Genomic DNA, 26,690 nt, shown 5'->3' with positions numbered 1-26,690 from the left:
GCGTATTATCTGGGGATTGCAACATAGTTGAATTACAGACATTATGGCACCGCAGGTCTTTATCAAATAAACAATTACCGTATGCAACGACAGCTTGTTTATCCTTTATCTTGATTTATTTACCGAACCCTATTTTCTCTTCCCCCCCCCTTCACGAGGCCATACGAGCTGTTATTTAGGCAAATGTTGATACCCACCAAGTTTTTTTCACTCCTAATAAATGTGCAATTTTCCCCCGTATTAAAATTTAAGACTGCTGAATGTTCCCCCGTTCTTCGGCGGCGTGCACAGCTAGTTCATTAGCAGAAATGAATAGCGAAGCCCGGCTCATTTAAATTGGCTGTCTTACATGACTTCTCGCCGTACTCTGTTCCCGTCACATGCTTCCAAGAATCATTGACTCTTATTATACATGTAAATGGCTATCATAAAAATAAAAATTTCATTTAAGATTGTTAATGACTTTTTTGCAGCAGTCTGGCTTCCTTTAATGATTATACCCCTGCCCCCTAATTAAAAGTATTTATCTTTCAAGCATCCGTGACTGAGGCCCCTGCAATCGGAGTCGCTCCACAAAAAAAAGCGATCAGTGAGTCAAGTTTCGGGAGGCGTCACCTGCTTGGGATTAAGCAGCTTGTTAGGGGGGAGGTGAAACATGGCATCAGGCACCACTGGAGCTTTTTGAAATATCATAAACACCGATGCACGCTGAGTAAAAGCATCATCTCCTGCAGAATGTGGAGACAGCATCGCCGCCCTTTGCTTTTCATTTTCTGCAGCTCCCCGGCTTGTTTTGCGAGGTTATACATTACTGTAAATATTTTCCGTTGTTTGGCTCAGAGCGAGACTTTTCTCTAAGCGTGAACCAAATGGTCTCTGTCGCTCACAAAGAAACTGTTTATCGCGTCTGTGTGCTGGGAGAGCAGCGCCGGGGCTTCACCGTCAGACCTGGCTCAAGCACTGTTTGCAAAACGCTTGGCGGCGTTTGTTTAAGTCTGCTCGGGCACCAGATGGGTGGGGTTTATGGTGTAAGACGACGCCACGAGAGGCAGGATGTGCACACATTTGCAATAAAGTATCTGAAAAGTCAGCTTAGGGGTTGTTGTTTTTGATTGACAGCTCACCTGGAGCCCAAACATCTGGGAAAAAAACAAGTTTTCTTCAGACAGATTTGTAAGAAATGTCAAATGAAAAAAGTCACTTTTTCATTGTTTAAAATCATTTCATCACTTCTTTACTGCTTCTGCATGCGTTTTTAAATTTTTTTTTTTTACAGCAGATACCTCATGTAGCAGCACATTTGGAAGAGGAATAACCTGAACCAAAGTGAGTTTCTGTGAAATCGGCCTCCTTTAGCCCCGCCCATGCAGCTTAACATTAACCAATGAGACACTCACCAGTACCGTCGACCGAGGCACTCAGCATGTCGTTGTCGGGCCAGATGTGCTCCACGCCGCTGTCCCGCATCTCGTCGTCCTCCTCCTCCTTGGTCAGCAGGCCGTGGCTCTCGGCGCGTGGCGAGGCCTCTGGGTTGGTGAGGCTGGCGGGGCTTCCCGTCCCGTTGATCAGGGGGTCTTCCTCGGACACCGGCAGCTTGTCCTCCTCCTCAGTCTCTGAGCCCGTCTCCACCACATTCTCGTAGTTCAGAGCTGTGACAGGAAAAGAAAACGGAGAAGACCAGAGGATTACATGGTGTGCATGTGTTATATGTGACACAGGAAAGGGGTGGAGTCGTGTTTTCATGACGGAATCGTCTTTATAATCATCCATTCATTAAGCTTAGATCAATAAAGTACATTTTCTACCCTTGATTGTCCTAATAATTTAAAGTGGAGCTCATTCTTTCCTTGTTTCCCATGTGGTGGTCATGCCAACATTCCTGGCAGCTCGTTGTGTTATTGATGGAGAAATGTAGGCGTGTGCGTCTTTGAGTGTCAGCTCAGTGATGAAACATAAAATAAAGATGAATCTGAAAAGGGATTTTTTTTTTTTTTTTTGGAAATTGAGGTCTGTTCCCAGATTAAAAAGGTCACCCCACATCACTGCTCGCTCCAAGGCGTAGGCGTTTCTTTCTTTTTTTTTGTGGGTTACACCCCAATTACAGCATCCGCGACTGGAATCTGTGACTGCACCGCAGCGGTGGGCAGACAGCTGTCGAGGAGATGCGAGCCAAAATAGCCACTAATTTTCAGTCGTGCACACATGCCTGGGATACCAACGAGCTGCACCTTTCAGGACGGCTCTGCTCGGGAGCATACCCGTCACGTTTGAGATGCTCTGCATAGCACATACAATATTACAAATGTCATTGCCGTGCATACAAAAGGCTTAACCTATAGTCATTTAGATTATTCATCACCCCTCGGATGTCTTCCCATTTGCATCGCCAGTGAACCAAGAACATAAATATAAATGTTTCCAAACACACAGAGACATGACAGAGCCTTAGGACGATGGAAGCACACATTCAGAGAGGTAGACTGACACACACACACACACCCGAACACACTCTCTACTCCAAGGCAGCATCAGCAGGGCCCGCCCGTCTCCACAGCACTCAGGTCCCAGACATATGCCTGCTTTACTTAAAATAGACGGCCTGTAAATACGGGGCTGCGAACTCAATCAAAGGTGGCACGCATGCAAATTATTCACCGCCGTCGGCAGGGTCTCGTCGCATGTTTCGTACATCGGGGCAGAAAGGGACATTGAACCACACTTTGGTGGAGTGCAGATGGGGCGCGAGGCGAAGCCAGAAGCATGGCATCACACGGAGACACACCTCACTGGCAGCTTGTGCAAGAATGTTCTGCGGCGGGAGCCAATCATGGGAGGGTCCCGCAGTTTGAGCCACCATAGGGAAGAGGTGGAGGCTTTTTTTTTTTTTTTTTTTTAAAGTGCTTTAGTTGAATTTATGTTTCTGAGTGTGGAAAAAAAAATCTGCTGCTAGCTCATAAGTCTGAATGTTGTTTTGTTCATAAATAGCACAACATGCCTCAGATGGGGACTCTGTAAGGAATCAACAAGCTTCATTCTGGCATTTTATGGGCCAGGAAGGGTCCCTGCCGCTTGAACTTTCCCAGATTCAAGAGTGCCAAACAGATGAAGTCCATGCATGACATTTCGGAGGACATTATACATATCAAAAGATAAGCCTCCCCACATCTCCTCCTAACACGTCTCCGTACGATTGACCGGTCTGCACTTGCCTTCAGCGAACAACTGCACAACAGGTGCAAATTAAAATGAAAACAGGGCTTTCATACGTGGGAGGGGGAGGAGGCGGGTGGCAGGCAGGCAGGCTGAAGGGGGGAGGAGGAGGAGGAGGAGGAGGAGGGTGGGAGTGCGCTGACCTGCCTCGAATACCAATCGACAGAGGAAACAAAACCTTTTCAAGAGGTGTGATCACAAGGGTTTAGGCAAGTTCAGACTCAGTAATGCTCCTTGGAGATGACAAAAAAGGCAAGCAAGGCTTGAGAGAGACGTTAGGAATTCCTGGGTGGTCCAGATATACCTTGGTACCATGGATTATGTGCCTTTATTTCAAAGGCCCTTCATCAGTTTGGGAGAAAGGCTTTCACCTTGACAATTCAACACGTAGAGTCACTTAAGAGTTCGCCAGACGTAAGAATCTTTCAACTGGACACCCATTGGAAAGCAAAACGCATCCTCCCCTACCTCGGTGTAAAACAACCCTTTGAAACCAACTCTCCACCTACCTGAGTAAATTAGTAAACGCTCTGTTTTAATGGTTATCTTAAAGGAGACAAGCCTTCTCTCTTCTCCCTCTCAACCAGGCGTCCCTTTGAATCAACAAACAATCATTTTGGTATTCACCTCTCCGTGCCTCGTCGCCCCTGAGGTTCTGAACTTTTCTCAGCCGTGTCCCATCAGCTCTGTGTCCCCCAACTTCCAGAGGAGGGGGAGGCAGCCAAGAACAAAAGGCCAAGAGGCTTGGGAAGCTATCAACCCGTCGCTGTGAACCTGATCTCTGGATGCAGATTCAATGACGGCGGAGCAGGGGCCGGCTGAATGAAATTATCTAAGGCTGGACAGGTTTTAAAGGGGCCCATTCTTCCCCAATAAAAGGAGCGAGGGAGCTTCTTTTTGTTTGGCAACACTTCCAATGCACGGCAACGCACACCGTTCTGACTCCCACGTCGGGAATGCGGCATTGTGTCCGACTGCAACAAACTTTCAGGCCATGATTGAGAGAAAATCCTCGAGGAAGAGAAGTGAGGCTTACATTTTTTTTTATTTTTGTCACCATTCTCTGACGTCTTGTTCCCAAGTTTCTGAACAAATTCGAGCACGGGGGCGTTGAAGTTGTCTCTGAAAGCTACAGTAGAGGCAATCAGCTGTCTCCTCCGCATTCAACGTATACCTCCAAGAAGGCAAAATGACAGTGGGGTGCTCGTCAAGAATAAACGCTTGGCATTAGCGTCAAGAAAGCCGCCATTGTTTAAGTGCCACCGTTGACAAGTGCCTCTCCCTCTCCGAGCATGAAGCATCTATTGGTATTGTGTCACGCAACAAAGTAATTCTAACCTACTAATATTTTCCAGGCAGCGATTTCGCCCCCCCCTTTTTCCAAACTCACTCTTAATCAGCCTTTTGTGTTGTTGAGGAGAGAGGAAGACAAAGAAAAGATAATGTTTACTCCTCAAACCTCTCTCCTCGTCGCTCCTTTTTCTTACCTTAAGTGTCATCCACGACAAAAGCAATCACGCCTGACGTTCCTGCAACTCTCGCTTTACCTGTTTGCCATCTTTTCTTTCACTTTTCCTGCCATTTAAGGTAAATAAAAGGAGCCTCTTTTGACTTGACTTGTTCAGATAATTAAAATGACAACATGTGAGTGCGCAATTCTTGTCTAATGCCGGGTTTTAAACTATCTGACATAACCCTTTCACAGGCATGGCATTATTCTGTCACTCACGCCAAAAGTAGAGGGTGGAGGGGAATATTGTATATTGATTAGGATGGCTAGAAGCATCAGCGGTGACAGCCCGAGAGAGCAGGTCTTATTAAAATCTAATCATTTCTTTGATGAAGATAAATACAGGAGAGGGGGGGAACAGTGGCTCAGGCAATACTTCAGCTGTGACAGTCGTATTTTGCAGATACTGAAGATTAATTTAGTGCCGGGAAACAAACTCCAAATCTAAAACGATTATATTTACAAGGCGTCAGGTTTGACAGTGAACAAATGTCTGCAGTGATCAAAAAGTCCTTTAAAGTCGCAGTCTTAATCGACCCCAGAGATAAGTCACTCGCCTTTTCACAACAGTTGTCTGACCACATGCTGCATTCAAAGACCCAGCAGAGTCACTCTGAGGAACACGCAGCCTCCACGGCAGCTTTGATGCTGCATCTGTTTGTCCAAAAAACTTTATATGTATGCATGGAAATACTCTGACGCAGAGGACGGGTGAACGTGAAGCGTGCGAGAAGAAGCTGGAGAAGAGCGAGAGAAGTTTTCAGTCCGATACCTGAACTGATGTGAACCAGAAGGGTCAGTGGCGTCTCTAATATCAGAAAAAAGGGAATATCAGCAGCCGGTGGCGAAGGTGAAGACGAGCGTTCTGTCTAAGAAAATAAACTAAGTGGAGCCAGGGGTCAAAAATGAGAAAGAAACGGCAACTTTTTCTCAAAGTTGCAACCTTTTTGTACCTCTAAAAGAAGTTTTCTGTCCATTGATTTGAGCCAGAAGTTGCGCTGACAGAGAGGGGGAACTTTACTTCCCTTCTGCAGCCTTGAATCGCACGTTCCTCGATGCTACACCTGCACTCTGCAGAGGAAAACCATTTCACAATGCTAACAAGTATAATCACATTTATTTAACGCTCCCTGAGTAGTCGTCCAGCGCCCCAGAGGAGGCTGCACTAAAAGCCCTTCCTGCTCGGGTCTCGGAGCCAGAGAGAGAGAGAGAGGAAGAGAAGAGAGCGCTTTCTGTTCGGCAGGCCAACGGTGGAGGTGATAGCTGCGAGGAGAATGACTAACACCCACATTCGTGGTCTCACTCTAACCCCGGCTGACTTTTTTTTGAGTCGAGTGTCGAGGCTTAGCTCCAGGTGACACGCTCGGCCTCCTACGCCGATAATGAGCCAGGACATTCTCCCTATTGGACGATAACTGCTCACGCTCGCTCCCTGTCTCATGAATGTGAGCCAAGCGGATCACCTGGATGGCTGCGGGGGAGACGGGGAAGCAGGAGTGCAGTGTTAGTCAGTGTGTGTGTGTGTTTCTGTGTGTGTGGGAGGGCATTAAGGTGGAAGCGAGGTCGCTGCCTTGTGGCTACGGCCAGCGGTAGCGGATTCTCATCCTGACCTTTTGTCTGCCATTGTTCCTGTCTGCAGCAGTTTAAGCTCTTCCCTGGGTGAGTCTGACTCCGGTGTGATGGAGCGCTCACACCTAGGAGGACGACTCTTCCTTTTTCACATCTTCAACTTTTTCTTCGACGTGTTTCACAGGAGGCGTGATGCCCTCCAGTCACTTTCTTCACATTTCCTCTTTTCCCCAAGAAAACATATTTCAAATTAAAGAGTCCAGAAAGATTTTTGTTTTTAAACACATTCTCTTTTTTTTAATTTACCTTTTTTACGTTTTTTTGCAGTTTAAATAAAGCACCTTTTTTTTTTATAGCAACAACAAAAGCAACAGTTTCAAAGAGTCCTGACCTTTCTTACACTTTATCTTAGACATATTTCCTACATTCAAACTCCTATTTTTTAAGATATTTTATCATTTTAAAAGTGCGCTGAATCATTTGTGGTCTTTTTTCCCGGTTTGTAACGTCTTATTATTTAGTATAAATGTGTTTTTTGAGAAGTCTTGATGCTTTTTATCCCGACCTCTGCAGCCTTGAATCAGCGTGTTTTCACTTTGAATCTTGTGACTTGTCATCATCTATTCTTGGAGTAAATTTCATTTTAAAGCATCATAGTTAAACTCAGGTAAGTCGTTTATAAACCTGCGTAGACCATGTGCTGCGAACAGATAATTTTCCTTCCAACAGGACACAGCAGTGGCGTCCGGAGGAAGACTGAAGTCACGGCGGACAAAAGAAGAGCCGACATGTTTGGATATTTTGTGCTATCTTGTCTCGGTATAATGGTGCCATCGAGCACAAGGGCCAAATCAGGGCCAAGTCGGTGAAAGGACGGTGGCAGAGGGCAAACAAAAGCCCTGAAAAGAGAGAGAGAGAGGGGTGAGGGCCAGAGAGGGGGGGAGGTAGGGGACTTGGAAGAGACGATGAATGGTGAAAACTCAGTGAAGTGTAAACGCAACCTGGGAGAGTGAGTGAGTGTGACTGTGTGTGTGTGTGTGTGTGTGTACGTGGGTGGGTGGGGGGGGGGGTGTCTCTGACAAGTGAAGAGAGTGAGTGTGTGTTGGACTGATATGAGTCGTCCCTGTTTCACTCTTTAGATGTTTTAAGTATGTTTTTTTTCCCCGATGAGGTTTGAAGCTATCAAACAACCAAAACCCAAAAAATCCTGTTGTAGAAGATTCAATAAAATAAATTGAGATTTTTCCATCTCTCAGGGTGTCAAAAAACTCAAAAACAGAACCTGTAGGTCGCTTAAATTGATTGCAAATTTACCATCCTTCAATGTAAATAATTCAACTACTTTATGCAGGAATGAGAAAATAATAACCGATATCAGACCGAGGAATGTTTTTAGATTGTTTGGTTGATTCTATAAGTTGCTGCAAATCACCGCTCATCACTAAAACCTCCACTGGTTTGGTCCGAGAAGAGCCGCTCGCAGCAGCTCGGACTCTAATTCAATTAAAGTCCCATTTATTTGCAGAGGAGGCCGGAGCAACAGGCAGGGGAGGGGGGGAGATGGAAGAGCGGGAGGGAGAGAGAGAGAGAGGGAGAGAAAGCTGCAAGGTTTGCTCAACAGCTCAGAGGTCCCACCTTTGCCGGGTCCTGCATGGATTCACCATCTGTGCCTCCTCCTCCTCCTCCCCCTCCTCCCCCAGTTCACACATGTTCCTGCCTCCAACAAATGTTCGAAGTAAACCTTCCCCTCCTCCCCCCAACCTCCTCCCCACCCCCCCTCCTCCCCCTTCCTCCCCCTCTTCGTCACACAAGCCAAAGAAGAAGAATAAAAAAGACACACAAAAGCTTCCCCTGGCTGCCCTCAGGACTCCCAGGCCAGGGAAGTGGGAGGGAGGAAGAACAGAGAGGAGGGGGGGAGGAACAGTGCATGCAGAGGGGAGGAGGGGGAAGGTTAGAGAGTATGTTTTTTTTTTTTTTTTTAAATTCTAGCTCAGGTGAGCGTCTACCTCCTGATGTTACTCTGACACACGTCAAGCAACGGGAAAAGAGAGGGGAAAAAAACGGTTAAAATTAGAAAATTTAATTTATTTGATAATTTCCCAGAATAATTAGAGTTAATATGGGTTAATTAATATGCAAATCTCTCAGCAGATGTTCGGCAGCAAGGCAGCACGAGGCTCAGAAAAAAAACAAAAAACAGCCCCCTTCTACTTTCTCCTGCCTGGTTTTGGCTGTCAGTTATTGGGCCGTAATTACTGTAACTAACCAAACACACACACACACACACACACACACACACACACAGTCAGGGAAGGGAGGAGAAAAAAAGGAAAACGTTTGCTGGGTGAACTGCTTCCAGTTTTGGAGTCGTCGCTTCTCACACACATAAGAGAGACCATCGCTAATTTCCCCTCCGCCATAAAGACTCTTTTTAAGCTCGCAGCTGAATGAATGCAGCGAGGACTTTAAACTATCAGCAACGTGTGTGTGTGTGTGTGTGTGTGTGTGTGTGTGTGCCATGCATGTGTGTGTATGTGACAAGAGCACCTGTACGTTACTATGGAGAAGAAAACGCAGCTAACGACGCACATGTGAGGAAAAAGGATGACGCCGTGTTTACAGATAAATTCAAAACGTTCATATAGTCACTTTGATTTAAAGGACATGAATAAATAAAATAAATAAAGATCCCTATGTTGCTATGAACTGTGAGGGTTCACAGAAATAGTAAAAGTACATGTAGAAGGTGACGCAGGTGGTTTTATTTGATAGGACGCATCTTTTTGCACAATTGGACAAATTTTCATTGAGATAAATAAAGTATTTGATCGACAGACAATCACAAACAAGATGTTTTACTAATGTTTTTTTTCATAAAAATGTAAAAAAATCCAATAGGAGTTCTGATTTTAAATAATTGATTTTAAAGCATTTCAAAGCAAATCAAATATGCTATTGTCTTTACTTGTTTTTGCTCTCAATTAAATTTTAAGGCTAATTTAGAGATTTTGTGGCATTTCTTAGACATAGCTTCTGCCCAAATATGGACGCATTGCATCATTTATACCATCTGTTTAAAGCGTCAGTTGACCATTTCACTTTTTTTTAAACAGGAAGGATCTCAAATATGTCAAACTTGCTTTAAATCTGCAGTCAAATGAATCTAAAGTGTTGATTAATTAAAGTCAAAATGATCCTGAGGTGGATGTGTAATGACAATAATCTGTAGTTTAGGCTGTGAAATGAAGGATTTCTCTCTCCTGCTCTGTATCCTTGAGGGAGGAGGGACGGGTTACCTTTAATAGAAAGATTTAATTCATGAATTCTTCCCTGGGGAGGGAGGAAAATATAAGAGCCTATCTCAGGGCTCTTGCCGGGGTTCTCCTGTGGTCAGCTCTCTCCAATAATAATGTGTTTCCGATAGAAGTGAGTGTGTGTGTGAGTGTGTGAGTGTGTGTGTGTGTGTGTGTGCCAAAAGCGAGACTGTTATCTAAATCGTTCCTCTTTCTGTACGGCCATGACTCTCTCTCCTCCTCCTCCTCCTCCTCCTCCTGCCCAGTCTCAAAGGGACACCGTGGCTCAATGCCATGAGTCCACGCCCCGGCCTACACAAACACAAACACAAACACACACACACACACACACACACACACACACACACACACACACACACACGTACACACACACACACACCTACACGTGGGCAAAGCAGCAACATGCGTTCATAAAAATAGACGCGCAAACACACATGACGAAGCGGCATGCGGAACGTCTTTATAAATAGGAACACAAGCGTTCACACAAGGGGAAAACACACACAAACACACACACACACACACACACACACACACACACAGACGGACACACACAGGTGGTGGAATCTGCTGACATGCACTCGTATCAGGTTAGATTTGGAGGAGGAGGTGGCTCAAAATGTTGGTCACAGCTTTTTGTTATCAGGTCTGCTTAATATTGGAACCAGCCTTCATATGTGTATGTGTGTGTGTGTGTGTGTGTGTGTGTGTGTGTGTGTGTGTGTGTGTGTGTGTGTGTGTGTGTGTGTGTGTGTGATAGACCCACAAGAGCGGGCATGGCCTCGCACTACTTTGTGCACCATCGTGATAACACATCTGCTTTGGGTTCATCTGTTTATGAATCACTCTTATCTGCCCTGGAAGTGCTACACCGCTCCTGAGTGCGTGTGTGTGTGTTTGTGTGTGTAAGTGTGTGGGAGTGTACATCTGTGTTCCTCAGTGTGTGTTTTCTCTGTAGGATTGTGTCATTGTAAGTATTTACAAGAGAGGAAGACGAGGAGGAGGAGGAGGAAGAGAGAAAGATCTACTTGGAGACAAATCCTAACACATGCCAGATCTCATTTGGATTTTTACCATTTTAAAACAAATTGCTAAAATACTCGCCAACAGTGTTACAACTCATTGCCCCATATACATACACACAATCATTATGATGAGGTGTTTCTTACGGGTAGTGCTAAAATGTATTAAAATTATTCTCTGTGTGTAGTAAGTCAGCAAAAGGCGTTTTTCTTCATTTCCTTGAATTAAAAATGACAGAAATTCCAAATACAACCTGGTTAGGTTTGCAACAACTCCTCAGACTTAACTTTCCTCCACATTTAGATCCATATGCATCGTTCTTTTTGGAGCCAGAGTACATCCTCGTCATGTTTACACCTGTTTGTGGTGTCTCTGAAAGTTAAAAGACGGCTCTGTTGGAGAGATGGTGCATCACACCTCTTTCCCTCGCAGCACCAGACGAGCGAAATCCAACAATTCTTCATCCCTGACGGCCCCCACGTGCCTCGTTTTAATAAAAAAGAATCTATAAAAATAAATTACTTGCACTAAGTATATGCAAATTCAAATGTAAGCAATCATTGCAAAATTAATTTTGCCAGAACTGATTAAAAGATTTAATAAATCTATATACAGTATTGCGCCAATCTGATATTGTAAATTTATTACGCTCCCTGTAAGATTAATTAGAAAGCTACGGTAACATATTGCACTGCCAGGCCAGATTACTGTACTTTTTTGTTAATAACAGTTAAGCAGAACCTGAGCTGTAATTACCGGCGAACAGAAGCTTTTGATTTCCTTCACCGGGAGGAAGGAGAATAAAAGGAGACAAATGAAGGCGTCTTTACTCGAATGCTATGCATCTTTTTAGGATAAAAAAAAAGAAGAAGAATTAATCAGCGCTCGGAGATCATCTTTCATGCAGAGTGGGAGATTTCATGTGGGGAATGAAGGATTATATTTAAAAAAGTATCCTCATTTGGTATTTGAGGTGAGTGAGCCGAGGTTAAGGGCTGAATTCCCACGCATAAAAATACATGATTGATACTTGCTTCTCTTCTAGAAGAAGTTAAAAACGTCTTCTTTTTAAAGTGAATCACCTTGAAGCGGTGACATAGACATCAAAGAGGCCACAGGCGGTTATCCAAGACCCTTTCACCTTTTTCTTCAGACACCTAAACTGTTGAGGAGGATGCCAGATAGCGAAAACAAACCGGTTTGATCTGGCCAAGGTTGTTTTGCATTCTTGTCCACAGCAAAGGAGGCCATGGCCGTGTTTATCTCTGCAAAAACAGCACCTGAGAGCTAAAACAACCATTTCTCACCGACCTCAAAAGCAAAGCAGGAGAGTTCGTTTGACTGGAAATGATCCAGATTTAATTTCCTTTTCCCTGCTTTTTACAAAACAAAAAAAAAACTGAAAGTGGAAATGACAAGGAGGGACAAAACAAGAGGGAGTGAGACCTCTCACTGTCGTAAAACTCTGCCAGTCACCAGCTGTTTAAAGGTCGATCAGAGTGTGCGTCTGTGTTTCTGTGTGTGTGAGAGAGGAGGGAGTGGAGAGGGGACCTCAGATGGACTGAAGAGATCAGACAGGATGAACCAGGGGGGGTGGGGGAAGGGGGGTGAGGGGGGGGGGGTCCAGGTGAGGGGCCACAGGAGGGTGAGGAGGAGGGAGGAGGAGACCTCTTCTTCCTCTCTGGTCCGAGCCAATCTGGGGGCCCGGGGCCTCATTCACATGGTAATGAGAGTGTAAAACCACATCTGTTACCCCAACCAACACACACACACACACACACACACACACACACACACACACAGACACGCACACACATACACACAGAGGATCTTTGTCACCTGAAAAGCATCCCCACCAGGTATCAAACAAGCACCAGGAAGTGGTATGTGTGTGCCCAGTGTGTGTCTGTGTGTGTGTGTGTGTGTGTACGCCTCATCCCCAGCAGGCAAACGGCAAACTGGGCTCTCCAATCAGTAAATTACACACACACACACACACACACTCACACACACTGGAGAGGTGGTCTGGGCCCTTGCAGAGATGGGAAAGCCCTCTGGAGAAAGGCGACTCTCTCTGACACTGTTACCAAGTTCCCAATTAGCTACCAGCCAGCCAGAGGGAGGGAGAGGGAGGAGGGAGGGAGAGGGAGGAGGTGGGGCGAGAGAGAGCCTGGACAGACAAGGGGCAACGCTTATTGTCACAGCAACGACCTGAGTGTCCAAAAACATCTCCTGGAATATTTGACAAGATTATTCAATCGCCAGCTGTTAGGGTTAATGTAGAGATGTTTTTAAAATCAGTCATCAGAGTGCTGTAAGCGAGGACAATTAAGTTTTTTTTCAGTATGCAAACATACTGTTCATAAACGCTTTTCCAGATCGATTACAGTCGCTCTCAGTTTGATTTTTTCTTCACCTTATCGTGATCTCCTGCTGCAAGTGAGATTCTGCACACCTTCCTATTTACCACCACATCTGCGTGTGTGTGTGTGTGTGTGTTTGTGTGTGTGTGTGTTCGACAACGCTAGCGGCAAGGTACGCCAGGTGTAAGACAGCGGCGAGATGACACAACTTAACCTCTCTCTCGATCTCGGTAAACGGCACAAACAGGCAGCGCTGCAGTCGGAGGCCCCAGAGCCCATGACTTATACATGACGTGGGTGGGAGAAAACAGGAACAGACCGAGGCAGTTTGTTTCCCTCTTTTTCCTCTCTCGCCAGTTGTTGCCTTTTTTTTTTTTTTTTTCATGTTGTACCTGTCTTTCTTATCTAGCCGCAGGAGGGCGAAAACTACACTTTTAATTACATAGTGGGAGTTGAGGGTGGAAGCAGGAGGGGGGGATGTGGATACCTAGGGCTCTTTCACATACTGAGCTGCACCTTAATAAGAGAGCTGAGACCTTAACTGTAAAGTTCACAACATCAGCCACGTCCATTTGTGCAGGTGAAGACTTAAATATATTGAATTGATTGGATTCTTGTGTCCTCCATCTCTATCGTCTCCATCGCTACAGCACCTTCCTGACCGTTTGTTTTTCCTTCAAAGATGCAGAACTGTTTTACCTGCGCCAGTTGTGTCGTGCACATTTATTTTGTGGTGATTTGTCATAGTGTGGTGAGGTGCTGTGACAACACAGTACACCTGACAGATAGATGTCAAAAGGAAGGTGACTTCTAGATGAAAATTTACATTTTTTACAATCATCTTCAATGGCTTAGACTCAATTATATGCGTGTGTGTGTACAGTATATGTGTCTTACATAATTGAGCACCTCCATTGGCATGACGAGAAAGGCTGCAACACACACGCTCACACATGCTCTGTAGTCTCCATATACTGTACTGTAAGTAAAAAGGAAATTTTGATCTAAGGCTTTTCCCCCCCTTCTACCCTTGGGTTCTGCCTCCCCGTGTTTCTGTCAATCCTCTCCTTTTTTTGATCAGTGGCTTGAAAGAGTCAGGCATGTGTGAGTGCCCAGGTACCTGGGGTATGCCGAGGTGCTAATTAGCTCGGCAGGATAATTGATGTGTAGATTACACCGTTGAACAAATGCTCTGACTTGTTTGTTCTTCGCACTTCTCAGGAAAAAAAAAAAGAAATCCTTCTCGCAGCACCTCCCACCCCCCTTTTACCTCAGCCCTAATGAACAATTTACCTGGCTTGTAAAGGAGGTGGTTAAGCCTGCCAAGGCAGAGGGAAAACAAAGAGCGGGTTGCACTGGAGTTCATTTCCCACAGGTGGAACTCCTGTCTCCTGCGCTTCAAGACCTGCCTCTATTCCCCGGCGTTAGCGAGGCTGGCTGAGGAAGAAGAGTATGTGTGTACACGCTTTGCCAAACCCTGAAGGAGAGGATGGCGAGCATACATAATTCCAAAAGGGAAACAATTTAAAAAATGAAAGAGCATGCCATTAAGAGCGCCGGTAGGCTTCCATTGTTATGCCCCCCCCTCCTATAATGCTATTTCCTCCATCTTTTGTCTTTGGGACGCTATTATTAGCCGAGTGCGCACGCGAATAACCTCCCCCTCCCACCCGCGTCCGTTCAATAGGGTTTGAATTTGCTCATTAACAGCTAAGAATCCGCAAACACATTCGCCGGAGCTTTTGCTACTGCTAATAAACTAATCATGCCCTCTCGTCTAATTGGGAAATAGAATGAGGGGAGGAATGAGAGCTTCGCCTGAGGATTTTAGGTTTCTAACACGCTGGCAGAGAAGTGGAAGTGGAGCCCATTAGCAGGACAGATGTAGAGGCAAAAGGTGAACGGCTGAGACGTCGGCTCTTTGCCACACTGCTGGACCGCCCGTAATCTGTCACCCACACTAGTTTACAAGTTAAACACATTATTGTGCTTATTGAGTCTCATTTCTAGGATGCATAGCGCCGGCTGCTTTTCTTCCCTCCCTGGTGGAGTGCTTACAAACCTGCCAGGGCACTGTCACTGCATGCAAGCTATTACCATTTTTCTTAGCAGTCCTGATTAGTCAGGCAGGCAGGCAGGGCAGAGAGAGAGAGAGAGAGAGAGAGAGAGAGAGAGAGAGAGAGAGAGAGAGAGAGAGAGAGAGAGAGAGATAGGGGAATTAAGCCAAGACGTGGAGTCTTACACTCATTGTTTCTTGATACTTCCTTCACATCCCTCAGAAACCTCGTCTCAGCGGCTCAAGAAACCCCCGAACAGCTTCACAGGTCTTCAATTTTCACAGCTCCCGGAAGTCATATCATTGCTATTTTCCCGTGCAAGGGTCAAACGATTTGCACATTGTAAAAGAAAGGAAATGTGTTCTGCAAGATGTCCAATGAGGCTGTTAACTCTGGGTATACCAGTGAATTAAAGCCCACAATGCAGGACATACTTCAGCCATGAAAAATGCACTCAATACCGCCTCCCTGAAGAAGATCGTTTTATTCTCTTGTTATTGTGTTAGTGGCCTTAGGCACCTTCAGTTTGCTATGTCGGTATGATAAGGGAGAAAAAAGATGAGCCTTCTTCTCGAGATCAACCCTGAACTCCCTGGGACAGATTACCGTGTCATCGAAAACCCGGGGCGGCATGTTTGGACTACACCAGATTGGGAGTCTTGCTGACTAACTGGCAGTTTCCGTCGCCAACCTGATAACTCTCCTCCAACATCCCTCACCCCGGCCCAGCCAGCCAGCCAGCAAGGCAGGCAAGCAGGGAGGCACTCTTTTTTTTTTTGTTTTTCCTCCCTGCCTTTTTCCTGTCGCCATCTCGGTATTTAATCTAACACCGGCAGGCGGCAAGAAGGGTTTACTTTTCCCCCCCTCAAAGACAGCTCTGCGAGGCCGAGAAGGCAGAAGTGGGAGGAAGAGAGGCGAGCACTCAGGCGGGGAGGGACAAGGGAGTCGAGGCAAGGCACAGGAAACCTGGGCCAAGCGTCACTTTTAACAAAAGCCTTTCATCTTTCGCTCTGCTTTCCCCCAAGACAGTGCGCTTCCAGCAGTGGGATCCTTTTAAGTACATACCTGATAAGGAAACTTTTTTTCTTCCCATTCGAGAGTGCATAAAGGAAAGTATCCCCCTCCCACACACATGTGCACACATCCCTGTGCAGTTAAAACCCTCTCATCGCTTTGAACACAAGATACTGTCCCTTTTATCCACGTTAAGCGGGTTTCCTATGGCTATTAACTCATTCAAAATAGGTAATTACGGCAGGCAAATAGAGACGCTCACAGATCAGAGAGAAGCACTCAGGCCAACTCCACCTCAGCAATCAAACCAGCCTGAGCTTTACAGGACAGAGGTATTCCAGGATCCATTTGCGGATAACTGCCCCTCATCCATTTTAGTCAGGAGTCGCTGTGGCAGGGCTGTGTGAGCGCCAGGGGGAGGACCCATGGGATGTATCTGATGGAGAGGTCATAAATCACGAAGAAGAAGTTGAAAAAGTCGAGCTCCCACGATGGGAGAGGTAGCAGACGAGGGGGGGTGGACGCCCCTCGCAGGAAAACAACTGAGGCTATCATCACCTTGGTTAAAATATCATCAACCTCAGGACAAACAATGGCCTCGTCCCTGTGGTAGGAGAGGAGACAGAACCTCTGGTGGGTGGTTGTTATTGCGGGACTATTCCCTCAAGTGTAGTTAACATAGCTCAAGCCGGTTGGCGGACATTTTTATCCAAAGCGGTCTCGCTGCATACATTTTTAGCGAGGGTGATTCCATTGGGAGTTGGACTACTAGCCTGCCAATGTAAGAGACTAGCACATGGGGACTTGAACCTTTCACCCCAGCAGAGTTGGCTTTGAGCTCCAATGCAGAACAACTACCTCTGAAAGCCAAAAATGCTACCTCTCAGTACTGAAACACAACAGAATCACACGAGACGAAGAGAAGAGAGCCAATCTCAGGAGCCAAGTGCTCTGTTTTCACCTATCTTCTCATCTGCACAGGAAGTTAAATGGCGTCCCAGGGGAGCACTTACTCTTTCCTTCCTCGTCTCCTCTTTTTTCTCTGCTGTTTGTTGTTTCAGGTAATGAAAACAGAGCGGCTGACAGAGACGTTTTCATGTTGTTTTCGTGACCCGGACGACATGCTGGAGCCTCCCGCATCGCTTGTTCAAGCCAGAGGTGAAGTTTGACAAGATCCTCAAACATTCGACCCTTCTCTCCTTTCTTTCCTCCCTCCTTCCTTTCTCAACTTTTGAAGCAAGCCGTTACGTAACAAACTCTCTGTATCTATGGTAATGGGCAGCTAATTGATCCCATGGGGTTTCACTTATTTACTCTTGCGACAGAGAGGGATATTTCAGCTCAGACATTTTTCTCCCTCCTCTCAAGCCGTGACTCTCAAATTCTCTTATCCGCTCAGGTCTCAGCGAGGTGCGAAAGGGGGCTGATGTCGACACGGTTTCTCATTTGAGGAGCATGTGTTCATACAGTGACAACCAGTCACCCGTTGCACCGCAGAGAGGAACCAATCAGGCTTTAACACCTTGACTCGTCTCTCCAAATGTGGCCGCTGCTGAGCCGCTTCACCCGTCTCAATGTCAGTGCTACAAATTGGCTTCCAACAGGAATCCAAGGTGCCAAAGAGCCATTAGACGGACAAAGGATTGAAGTCTACCCAGGGATTAATGTGTCAAAATCCTCGTGTGATACACAGGACTCAACCCTCTTCATTAGGGCTTGCTAGCGAACAAGACATAGCCTCTTTATTCCTCTTCTCGGTGTGCACTCTGCTCTTCTTCTTGTAAAGAGAAATTGAACCCTTTTGACAGCCGGGTTAAGACTTTACCTGATCCTTTCAGTGAGTGTGAGGTGCCACAGCTGGCTCGCCATAAATATGAGGATCACTTCTGAAGCTTTTAATGGAAACTTCTAGCTTCATTTGGCAAGAAAATCATTTGCAATGGGAGAATGTTCAACATGTATTCACTTGATTATATTGTTGGTTAATGGTTATAATAATGGTTTTATTGGCTATAAATGGCCATAAAATACAAGAGTCAGTGCTGGGGCTAATTCTCAGAAAAGCTGCTGATATATTGGTGAAAGCTTCAAAATGAAGAAAAGCATCAACAAAACACCTGCACCACTGCGCAACAACAGGCCCTGATTGTCAGCGAAGCCCATCTCCAATTAAACAAAGTCGTAATCTGCCCCTGACAGAGCGGATTAGGCTTTGTCCTGGTGGGTGCCTCATAGGGACACCAAGGAGGAGGAGGAGGAAGGAGGTGGGAAACCGCGAATGGCGACTTAATTTCCTGTGAATACGCCCTTGTATTCTCCCGTGAAGTTACCTGACTCAGCGCCGTCAGTCTCAGTCGGCCGGGTGGCTGGCTGGCTGGCCGGCCGGCCGGTCGGCAGGCAGGCTGACTCGCCATCCGCTTGTGGGAATCAAATCCTGTCCAAGATAACAGCTAATCATTTGTCACCCCGAGAAGCAATTCCCTCCAATCACCCGGGAAGAGAGCGCCACTTTATTCTGTAGCGCTGTCAGGATGGCAAGAAATTACATTCGGCCATGCTTTTTCTTCTCAACTCCCCGCTCCCCCCGCCTCCCACAAATCTCTCCTGAGCCCTGTTTGGAACCAGAGAACAACAGCTGACAAGATTGGAAAAGACACAGGCGCACACATTTCTATCGCTACACCTGTGAGGATGGGAAAAAGATTTACTCTGTCAACACCAACCCCAAACACTTGTGATAGTTTTTAGCCCAAATGTGGACCACAGAGAAGGACAATCTAAGAGTCTTTGTTTTATCAACCATTCAAGAACATGTGGTCCAGTAATACAAGAATACATGATCACACAGGAGCTTTGGGACTCTCTGGGAAAACACATGCTGGAAAGTACATGCATGGAGGCCTGAATAAAGCACACCAACACACACACACACACACACACACAGGCGCTTCGGCCTGCCCATGCAGCTGTTTCCTTTTGGGATTCTTTAAGTTGTTACACTGTGACACTCTCTCTGCTTTCTCAGTTAGACAATCATTTGGACGGGGTAGCGGCCAGAGCCTAAAGCGGAGCAGTTACCAGGTCTGCAAGGGCCTTAGAAGTCCCTTAATGATGGGAATAATGTGCAAATGTGTCATCCAAAACATTCATGAAATGTGCTGTCAAACAACAGCTTGGGGAAGTGAGTTACAGGACAAAACACTGAGCGGAGACGCACGACCACGTCCAGTACATCCACACCTTTCTTTTTCTGTCCTTGCAAGCCTTTTAACACATCTCAACTTTAGTTTTCTTTGGACAGACACTGACATTTTCCTTCTGAACTTTAACTTTGTTTTGAAATGTTGTACCCATTGTCTCTTTCTTGAGCAAGAAGAGACATTTCACCAGCAAGAAAAATGTTGATCTCTGTCTCCGAACCAGGCAATCTGCCAGTTCCTGTTGAACTTTGTGTCAGCTTTTACGAATAAATATGAGCATTACTTTACTCAATCCTCTTTGGCAGGTTACCACTTGAGGCAAACTTTCTTCAATGTGCACAGAAAATTATAATTCATCGGTAATATTGACAGGAGACAAACAGAGAATAAGGTTTAAAAAGTCTTTTTGAGCTCGCATATGTCGACTCAAGACGACTGCAGCAGCTCCAAATGCTTCTTGGCGCAACCACCAGAGCTGAATAAAGGTAAAAGCCAAGCAATGGCAGTTCATAAGGTTTTATATTCTGAGTTAGTGAACAGCTCTGGGACAGCTGCCCACACTGCATTGGACATACTTAATTACATTATGCACAGCGCGGGGATATTCATAACATACATGAATGGCGAATTATAAAGCAAAGAGAGACACTACTGCTAGTGTGGAAAAGGACCTCTGACACTGAACGAATCTGGTGATGTATTCAGAAAAGGCAGCGTCCTATTAGATTAGCAATGCTAAATTAGCGACAATTTAGAAAAGAGCAGAAGAAGTCCAACCTGAGAGGAGATCAGTGTGACTGGGAGACACCAGCTCGTCGATGGCAGAATGCTAAGCCTGTGCGTTGGAGATAAGGTTGCCGTACAGTAGGCCCTAGGCCCGATGCAGAGAGAGTGTTTGCATGTGTCAGAGTGGGGGGAGGGTGTGTGTGTTTGTACACAGATATATATATATATATATATATATATATATGAGTGTTCGCACACAAGACAAATGGGAAAGGTGCTCGCCGGTGTGCAGCGACTTATCTCTCATTATGGGGATGAAGAAGACGGTCGATAGAAAAGAGAAACAATCAGAGGAAGCATCCAGGCCTGGCTATGGCTCAGTAGAGGTGCAGTGTTAGGTGTCCTATCAAACTAACCAGGTTACAGGTTAAAGCAGACAGATAAGCTCTCAACGATCACCTACTGTAAGCTCTGACTTTGAAATACAAATGTGGAAACATTTTATTTTTCTATTTCAAGGTAGTATTTGGAAGATGTTCAGTCAATAAATGGACGGAGCAATCGTGGAGGAAGAGAAGGGGAGGAAGAAAACATACACCACTGAGAAAATCAGGAGTTTTTTTCCGCCCGTAAGTACCAAGGGAGGCGTCTGATTTCTCGCAGGTTTTACTGAATAATGTATGCATACCTTCACTTGGGCATGATGAAGCAATTTTGGCTTTTACAACCTGCAGAAGCAGGGGAGGGCTGCACTTCCTGCACGTTTGAATAATTCACACAGCCAGGTGGAGAGTCTCAGAATACTTGCTATCTTTTTTTTCCGGTTCTTATTCAAAATGGCTTCATGAAAGATTAAAATAGGTGTTAAGATAGCAGGGGCATATGGCAGGGGAGGTGTTCTGCTACAAAAACAAATGATAGCTTGTCCAAAATGATGCATCATTACGAGATTTACATTTGATTAAGATTTCAGGGATCAAAAAGGTCACGGTAAAGCTCACTCAATCATTCTGAAAACACAACAAGCTTGACCTTTTCTCCTCTGCTTGCATGTTTTCACCTACATCCCAACATTTAGGTTCAGACTGCCGCCGCACTCTTTGCCAGTCGCTCTGGATGAAAGTATCAGCTAAATGGCTAAAATGTAAATTTAAAATGACAGGCCCTGGAGATCTCGCCGCCCTGGATGTGTGTGCGTGTGTGTGTTCAGGTTTGCCCTTGATAAAAGAGGGGAGGAGGAAGAAGAAGAAGAAGAAAAAAAAAAGGAAAATATATTTTCATGCCGAAGAGGAGAAAAATGAAAAGGGGGATTTGGCGTCACAAAAGTGTGTCTGACAGGTTGAAGGGCTGGAACCGCGAGCGAACGGACACCTTGGTGAGTCTCCTAAAGGAATTTACGACAGTGGGAACATTGCAGAGTTCAACAAAAGAAATATGATTGCTTCTACATGACAAACCCAAACTACAAGACAGATATAAAACAATTCCTGAAAGAATATTGTAGTGCGATGCAACAAAAGTGCCTGGATGCTCAGTGTTTCAGAGATGTGTATTTACTGTGTCCCACCTTCTCGCTGCTTCTTGCTGACACTTAAATTTCCCTCTGGGATAAATAGACCCTGTATCACGCAGAGGCCCCGCTGTTTTAACACACAGGCACGCACTGAGCGATCTAAGCAAAACCCAGGTACTAGTCCCTGCAGAACCTTCAAATTACTTTAAATCGATGCAGTAAAATAAAGCAAAATGCATAATAATGTGTTAGCACTCCGCTGGGAACGCAGAAAACGAAGAGAGCAGGATAAAGAGGCAAAAGGTTTCTCAGGCCGCGCAAACGTCTTTTCTCTCAAACTCCAAACACCCCACGCTGCTCGCTCCTCTCGCTGCCCTCAGTGGCCAAACAAAGAGGAGGATGTTTGTCAGAAAAGTAATGAAAATCAATAATAGCGAGACCCCACCACCAACCACCTGGCCAAAGGCTTGCAGTTTTCCATGCATGCTGTTACACGAGCAGCTTCTCTCCCTCCTCGGTTTTTCCTTCCTACGCTAGCCCGAGCAGAGAGGAGCAGGAAGGAGAAGGCCGTGGGGGGGTTACTCAGGAGGCCTGAGGCGCGGCGGGGCTCCTCCCACAGGGTTACCCGTGGGCTGGCTGCAGGTGTGGGATCAAGGGGGCAGAGAGGCCACCGTGCAGCTGCCCTCAAATACCTACATCTAAAAGCAGAGATCGTAAAGTTTTTTTTTTTCATGCACAGATTTATTTACTGTGTGTTTGCATGTCTTCCTGATGATCACTTGGCAACCTGATGGTGTGGGTGGTGCTGCAGGAACTCGCCTAATGAAAGGTGGGTGAGGAGATTGGGTGGGTTTACTCGAACATCAGGACCTAATATCCAGCGTTTGAAAAACTCTCTGTAGGCCCCTGAAGAAAACACAAACTGACCTCAAATACTCACAAATTCTTTGGACTTTTTCTCCACACTTCTGAAGTAAAAGCAAGGCGGACAAAATGAACTTTTCACCATCTGCTTGAAACTTTTATCTCAACTTTTCATTGCCTTCGCCGCTTCTTTTGTCTAGTCGGTTTTAAGCAGTCTTTCCACATTTCTCTTGATCCCTGTCTTGTTTCTGCTTACGTTTTGGACTGTGATTTTGCATTCTCTTTGCACATTTCTTGCTCTGGCTCCTTTTTTGCTTGCATCGCACATGTCACACCAAAAAAAAAAAAAAATCCTGTCCCACTCGCCGTATGAGCATATGACATCATTTACGAGGTCCTTTGGATAACAACATCAGCTGAAAATTAAAATATGACTCAACGCTCCCCCCTCTCTGACACACTGTTCTGGCAACAACATAAAACCCCGAATGCACTCCAACTGTGGCTCGCCTTAAAACGCTGCTGCACCCCTGTGAAGAGGGAGCACTCGTCTCCTCCCACACAATATGAGAGCGACTTAATCTCAATTACACCCAGAGGTGAGCACCGATTCCCTTCCACTACCTGAGTGATTGAGCCCAACTCTTCAGTGCGGCGCTGCTCTGCACTCCTCGCCGAGGGTGGGCTGAGTATTACGGTTGAGGTCAGCAGAAAACTGCGGCCGAACGCACAGTTCATTCCTGCCTCGCAATCTGTATTAGAGCGTCTTAGAGGAAGGGGCCTTAGTGACCGGGGAGTATTTTCCTTCCGTTTTTTTCTCCCTGGATAAGCCAGGGCGGCCAAGAGAGAGAATCCCTCGAATACTGTTCGTGTTACGGCCGAGGCCCGCCCACGCCGAGACCTCATCACGACTGGATGGTATAGGGGTCAACGCTACTGCCCTGGACCTCGCCGCAGCAGTGGGGCGGTGGTAAAGATGTAGGTGGAGGTTACTCTAAAGATCTTTATGTGATACTTTCCTCGCTCTTTTTTTTTCTCTCCAAAAAAAGAAGATTGTTGGCTTCCATCGGTTGCTTAGGGGTTTGAGTTTCAACCGGATGTTGTCAGTGCATATTGTTCTTCTTTCTTCATCCTCCCAATAAAGAAATAATAAAAGCAAAGAGTACGAGGAGACAAGCCACCCTCAAAGCCGAGCACAAATATCCATATCTTATTTCTCCTGTGTCAAAGCAATGAGCAGGCGCTGAAACTCTTCGGATGTGTTTATATTCTGTGATTATGAATTATTAAATCACACATCATGACTGTTTTAAGTCACCTCGGATGGAGACATTTGGACATTCAAGGCCACCGTATGCTGAAAAAGACCTTTACCTTTGTTGTGAGCTGAGATAGAGGGAAACTAATCGTCTGTGTAAACAACCGAGGCCCTCCCGTTAAAACCACTCTTCTATGACACTCTTTTTTTTTTTGGGAAGGACGCACTTATAACCCTCTCCAGAGCCGACTGAAGAGAGGAAAAAGTCAAGCATGAAGCCTGATAGCGCCCTTACCTGCCTCCCCTCCTCACACTGAAGAGAAAGTGAAGGGGGGCTGAGGACAAGGACAGACGTGTGTGTTTTTGTGTTCTAAATAAACATGACCCTTGTGGTTTCTACCAAGGCGAGGCACACAAACAAAAAAAAGAAGATGCCTGAGTGAGAGAGAAAGGGAAGGGCTCTTCACAGCAGCGATACCTTCACCCCGAAACAAAAAGAGACGAGAGGAGTTATCGCATGCCCCCCCCCCCCCCCCCCAACGCTGGAGGAGGCCGAGGAGGGGGACTTGGTGAGACAGAAGTACCATTCACTTTAACGTGCTTTCTCTCTCTAAGTGGGGCCAAAAATAGCAGGAAGTTCACCTCGTGATGCTCCAGGGTGAGAAATTAAGGAAATAAAAACCTTTTTGCCCGGATTGAAGAACAAATCCTTGATGTGTGCGCGCTGCTGCGAGCACAGTGTGTCCACATACACAGATACGAGACTATATAACAATCAAGGTTTAACAGGTAACAGTTCAGACTCCAGGAAAGCTAAACGTTCTGATAAGTTGCCCTGATAGAACATCCTAATCTTGTTTGCAGGAACATTTGTTGCATGAAGTGGCGTCTGAAACCGTCACACGCGGCTCTCAAATCACTTTCATAGATAACAGAAGCATTTAGGTCTAAACCAATCAAACGCTTAACAAAGATGCAGTACAGCACATCGGAGTAAAGAAGCCGACTTAAAGCGGGGACGGTGACTCTTCAGGTGCTTAAAGGAAGCAACAAAAAGTATTCATGATCCTACAGAGGTATTTATCTTGCAGCTTGCAGAGCAGTATGAAGCTCCAGTCCAGTAGATTTGAAGTAAAAAAAAAAAAGAAGTAATATAGACACAGAGGAGGGAGAGGAAAGAAGGGGAGGAAGAGGTCTGCTTTGTTAAAGCTCCACTGAAATCTTCCAATAAGGGATTATGACACAGATCATAAATATACTCAACCTTATAAATATTTGAGCTTGGCTACTCCCCTTGCTTAATGTGCTGTACAGGCCCTAATTAAGCCAGTATCTGATAGATGCCACTGCATAATGATGTGCGGGTGTCTGGGGGTGGGGATGGGAGGCAGGAGCAGCGAGCAGCGAGCGGCGGCGGCTGGGGACAGAAGTATCATCCGAACCGCTCGCTTTGTAATAATGATAGCAATGTTAATGATGGCACTGCTACTTCAATTAAAAGTACTTAGCTATTACAGCTGCTGCCGCCGCGCTGACCCCGACTCTGCCGGTGAGAACAGAGAGGTAAGCCGCTGCTCGCTCTGCCTTTCTCACTGTAAAATATCCGCCTTTTATCGGCTCCTTTTCTGTCAATTATTGAGTCCTGTGAGTCTCGTTTGCTTTAAACACGCGAGGACATCTTCCTGTTCCCACAGTGGGAATCTTTAAATCAGAGTCCTTTAGCAGGATTCTAGTGAACGTTTGGCCATGTCTAATTTGAATTACACCCCAGTTCACTTTCCTTACCTTAAAACGTCATTTCCAGACCTATGGTTAGGCTACAAGGAGAATTCAGGTATCAGGTATCAATCATTTCATGGTTCAGAAAACAAAAAGTTTTGATTTGGTCAGCAATACGTCTTCTCAAAATGGGTTTTTTTTTGGCCCCTTTTTTTTCAAACAAGAAAACACCTATTACATCCCTCTGTGCATCACCACCAGACTCCATTGACAAAAAAGGCAATTTAAGCTCACACACAGGAGTAGCTGGATTACCAATGCCTCCGAAAAACGTGATTGTTTGTCTTTTTTGAATCTGAGGGAAACTATTTCAAAAGAGAAAGTCATGTGACTGACACAAATCGGCTCAGTGATTAGACAACGAGAAACTCCTGCACCATGAGGTAAAATGTTTTTCTTAAAGGAGTCTGGCGGCCTCAAAGAGAGCGATGTTTATTAATATATGGTCATTACGCTGTTACAAGAGTCAACATTCAGAGTCACAGCGAGAGAAGAGCATCACTAGCTTAAACATGCAAAGACCCAAAACAGGCAGAATGTTCTAGATTAGATTTTTTGCAGTCGTCTCCCTCTCTCTCCCTGCTTTTCTGTGTCACACACACACACACACACACACACACACACACACACACACACACACACACGCAGGCCGTATCTGCATGAGATAGTCCAGGCATTGATTTCTACGTCTCAGTTTCACTCCCTCCTCTCCCTCCTCTTCGATCACACTGAACTACCTTTTCCTGCTGCGGACGGACGCCTCTCGTCCACTGCACCTATTTGTACATTTCCGGCTAAATTTTGCAGCAGTGAACGCAGATCTGCTTTTTTTTCTGCTGATGAGGTCCATTCACCTCGCAGGAGTTGCTTTGCCAAGCACTATCTGAGCTGTGATTCACTCAGTAACACGCTGCACAGGTCCCTGTTTCAACCCTGGTGACACAATGAGGAAAATTCAGACCTATGCAGTAATTTATTCTAATAAAAGGGGTGATAAAAGCTAATGAGACAATATATGCTGCCATTTTTAAACTGGGGCTTTTACTGCGTGTGGTGAAAGCTCCCAACATTGAAAATAAAGGGAGGAAACCTGGCCTGGTTTTGGCACGGGGTCTTGAGACGAGAAAATAGACGCAGAAAAAGTTAAATCTTTACGACGCTCCTGGGTGCAATTCAATCTTGATTCTTTCAAGCTTCCCTTAATTTAAAAAGTCGACTTCTAACCTCGTTAAGGCCCTGAGACTGACTTCTCACCTCGAGTTCAAAATGTTAAACCATTGTCTGCTGAAC

The 26,690-nt window shown here is 45.7% G+C and overlaps 1 protein-coding gene across 6 annotated transcripts in view; it reads right to left on the bottom strand.

Moving 5' to 3' along the window:
* Positions 1–26,690, bottom strand: part of zeb2b (zinc finger E-box binding homeobox 2b) — a 332,710-nt gene that overhangs the window by 20,220 nt on the left and 285,800 nt on the right. For all 6 annotated transcript variants that reach the window (XM_079336136.1, XM_079336141.1, XM_079336138.1 and 3 more), the window contains one exon: positions 1,398–1,649. In XM_079336136.1, the coding sequence (XP_079192262.1) occupies positions 1,398–1,467 (70 nt within the window). In that variant the 5' untranslated portion in view covers positions 1,468–1,649. The remainder of the gene's footprint in view (positions 1–1,397; positions 1,650–26,690) is intronic.

This window comes from Symphodus melops (genome assembly GCF_947650265.1).
Source record: "Symphodus melops genome assembly, chromosome: 23".
In the NCBI taxonomy this organism is placed as follows: Eukaryota; Metazoa; Chordata; class Actinopteri; order Labriformes; family Labridae; genus Symphodus; species Symphodus melops.
Note: the sequence above shows the minus strand (reverse complement) of the source record. Positions and strands in the feature narration are given on the sequence as shown.